The sequence below is a fragment of the Silurus aristotelis genome, assembly GCF_946808225.1.
Source record: "Silurus aristotelis genome assembly, chromosome: 2".
Lineage (NCBI taxonomy): Eukaryota > Metazoa > Chordata > Actinopteri > Siluriformes > Siluridae > Silurus > Silurus aristotelis.
In genome coordinates, this window is record NC_139575.1 from 8434864 (window position 1) to 8437485 (window position 2622).

The 2622-nt window shown below is 38.6% G+C and overlaps 1 protein-coding gene across 1 annotated transcript; it reads left to right on the forward strand.

Moving 5' to 3' along the window:
- The first annotated feature begins 484 nt into the window (after window positions 1-484).
- Window positions 485-2231, forward strand: rgs16 (regulator of G protein signaling 16). The gene is made up of 5 exons (XM_083567828.1): window positions 485-583; window positions 706-795; window positions 918-979; window positions 1224-1390; window positions 1487-2231. Exons 1-5 carry the CDS (start codon window positions 540-542, stop codon window positions 1688-1690), a joined length of 567 nt encoding a protein of 188 aa, XP_083423954.1. The 5' UTR covers window positions 485-539; the 3' UTR covers window positions 1691-2231.
- Window positions 2232-2622: the final 391 nt, after the last annotated feature.

A 2622-nucleotide genomic window follows, 5' to 3' on the forward strand; every position in this document is an offset into this window, starting at 1 on the left:
CTTAACACTTAGCAGACAAAGTACATTTTAATCTCTCTCTCTCTCTCTCTCTCTCTCTCTCTCTCTCTCTCTCTCTCTCTCTCTCTCCCTTCCTTTCTCTCTCTCTCTCTCTCTCTCTCTCTCTCTCTCTCTCTCTCTCTCTCTCTCTCTCTCTCTCTCTCTCTCTCTCTCTTTCCAGTCTGCATCATTCTGAACTGTAAATAGTAAATAGATTTTAGAAAATAACACATATTTTCTTCTTACCCCCATGAAATGTTAAACAAGTTTGCTACTAGAATCTTAGATGTTGCATTTTTTCCCATTTTTACAACACACACACACACAAACACACAGGATACAGTCAGAAAGAAAGATAGAGAGTAAGCAAGTGAGAGAGAGAGAGAAAGACAGGCACTGAAAGCTGCAGTGTGAGTGGTTGAGAGCAAAGATGACGATTTGCTTCCTGCTCTATATAAACTCCCAGCTGCTCCTCCGTTGTCACACTGCTGATAAACTCCCACAACATTTATCTGGATATTTCAATCATCCTTGGACACACAATGTGCAGAGGACTAGCAGCACTGCCAAATAACTGCCTGGAAAGGTATAGAATTCATCCTCAACTCTCAATATTACACTTTTCTTTTTGTAAATACATCTTGCATAAGTGCAGACGGTGTATGTGTATTCGTATTATATAACGGAATGTTCATGTCTACCCTGCAGGGCTAAAGGGTTAAAAGCACGCATGAGCAGCTTTCTGCAGAAGCATGACTGGAAGATTCTGTGCTATGCTTACAAGCTTAGAAAACCAAGGTGGGTGTCACATTGCATATTGATTGTTGTGTTTCACTTATTATAAGGTGTGTTCTGTATAAACGAGGACGTGAAGGGTGTGTGTGCATGTAGTGACCTGGCTATTATGTCTCTTTCTGCAGACTGACCTTGGAGGAATGCTTGATGTGGAAGGAGTCTTTTGAAAATCTGTTATGTAGCAAACGTAAGTGACCTACAAACAGGATTGCTCAAAAAAAGGATTAAATGACCTTCGAGTGAATTAGTAAAATGACAGAGCTAAACAGGACAAGGGGATGATGCTGGGTTTATCGGAGTGTAGATTATTTAAATAATATTACAATCATGGTTGTGGCAGTGTAGTGCACAGATGTGCGTAGTCTGGGTAGGATGTTGAAATGTTAATGCAGCATGTTATACAAGTAATCTTTTTTTCTTCTTTTCGACAGATGGACTGTATGCCTTTAGATCTTTCCTGGTGTCTGAATTTAGCGAGGAGAACATCGCCTTCTACCTGGCTTGCAAGGATTACAAAAACACAAAGTCCGAACCCAAACTACACGCCAAAGCTCAGAGGATTTACAATGAGTTCATCGGAAGTAAAGCTCCAAGAGAGGTGATTATTGTGCAGATTTCTGTATAATCTATATACTATATATAAGATGGCATAATTGTATTCCAATGCACCAGCTCACTATATTCTTTTAATCAGGTGAACATAGACCACGAGACTCGAGACATTACCCAAGCCAACGTCAAATACCCTACAGCAACCTCCTTCGATCAAGCACAGTATCTGATCTACATCCTCATGGAAAAGGACTGCTACCCACGATTCCTGCGCTCCAGTGCTTACCGTGACCTGGTGAGCCAGCTAACCAAAAAGAAAGCCAAAGCTGCTACCAAGAAAGCCTGAGCAGCTTAGAAGCTAAAGGGAAAAAAGATGAAATGCTGAAACTCTAATGGACAGGAGTCCAGCCTTTTTTTTAGATGGCCCCTGTGCTGTTCCTGATTTAGGAAAGCAGGACTGTGATTGGGGAAGAAGTAAAAGAAGATGGTGGCTTCTGACCATAAATCATAGCAGCCTAGATTGGAAGAAGATTATTAGGATGAAAAAGAAAGCCATGGATAAGGACTTTGGTAGCACTGCCACCATTACCACAAGAAACATTCCAGGAGCAATCATCAACATTTTGGATATGCAAACAAGCATAAGCCCATTAAATATTTTGTATTTTGTATACACTCACATCCCGATAAGAAGGCGAATTCAATGCCGATTATTTATTTATTACTGATGCATTTATTTATTGATCTTCAATCTAATAAAACTGTATTTCATAAAAAAAAAAAAAAATATGTAAATCTGAGGATGTGTGCAATGTTTTTTGTTTTTTTGTTGTTGAATGGCTGTACTCTCTGAAGTGATGATGTAAATAAATATGTACATACAGATCCTGTTTTGTCCTGATTCAACAGTATGTGCTTTAAAAATTGCTTTCAAAATGAGTCAATATATATATGTTTAAAAGGATTTAATGCTGAAATATGCCTGTATATCAGAATTCTCCCCCTGTGATAAACAAGTCTGTGCTGCTTCTTTCATATTCAATATTTGCTGCTGCTGCATAAAAAAAAAATGGTGGATTTAAAAAGTCACCAAGGAAACAGAGCAGTTTGTTCCTGACACCAAACCCAAAAAAAAAAAAAAAACACAGACAATTTCCTCACAACTTCTTGTCATCTCTTATGCACTGGGAAAAGATTTACACCCAGCTGTAAACGAATGTTGATTCTTCGAAAAAAAAAAAAAAAAGGAAATGCGTCCGATAAGGCGTTTGCGTATTT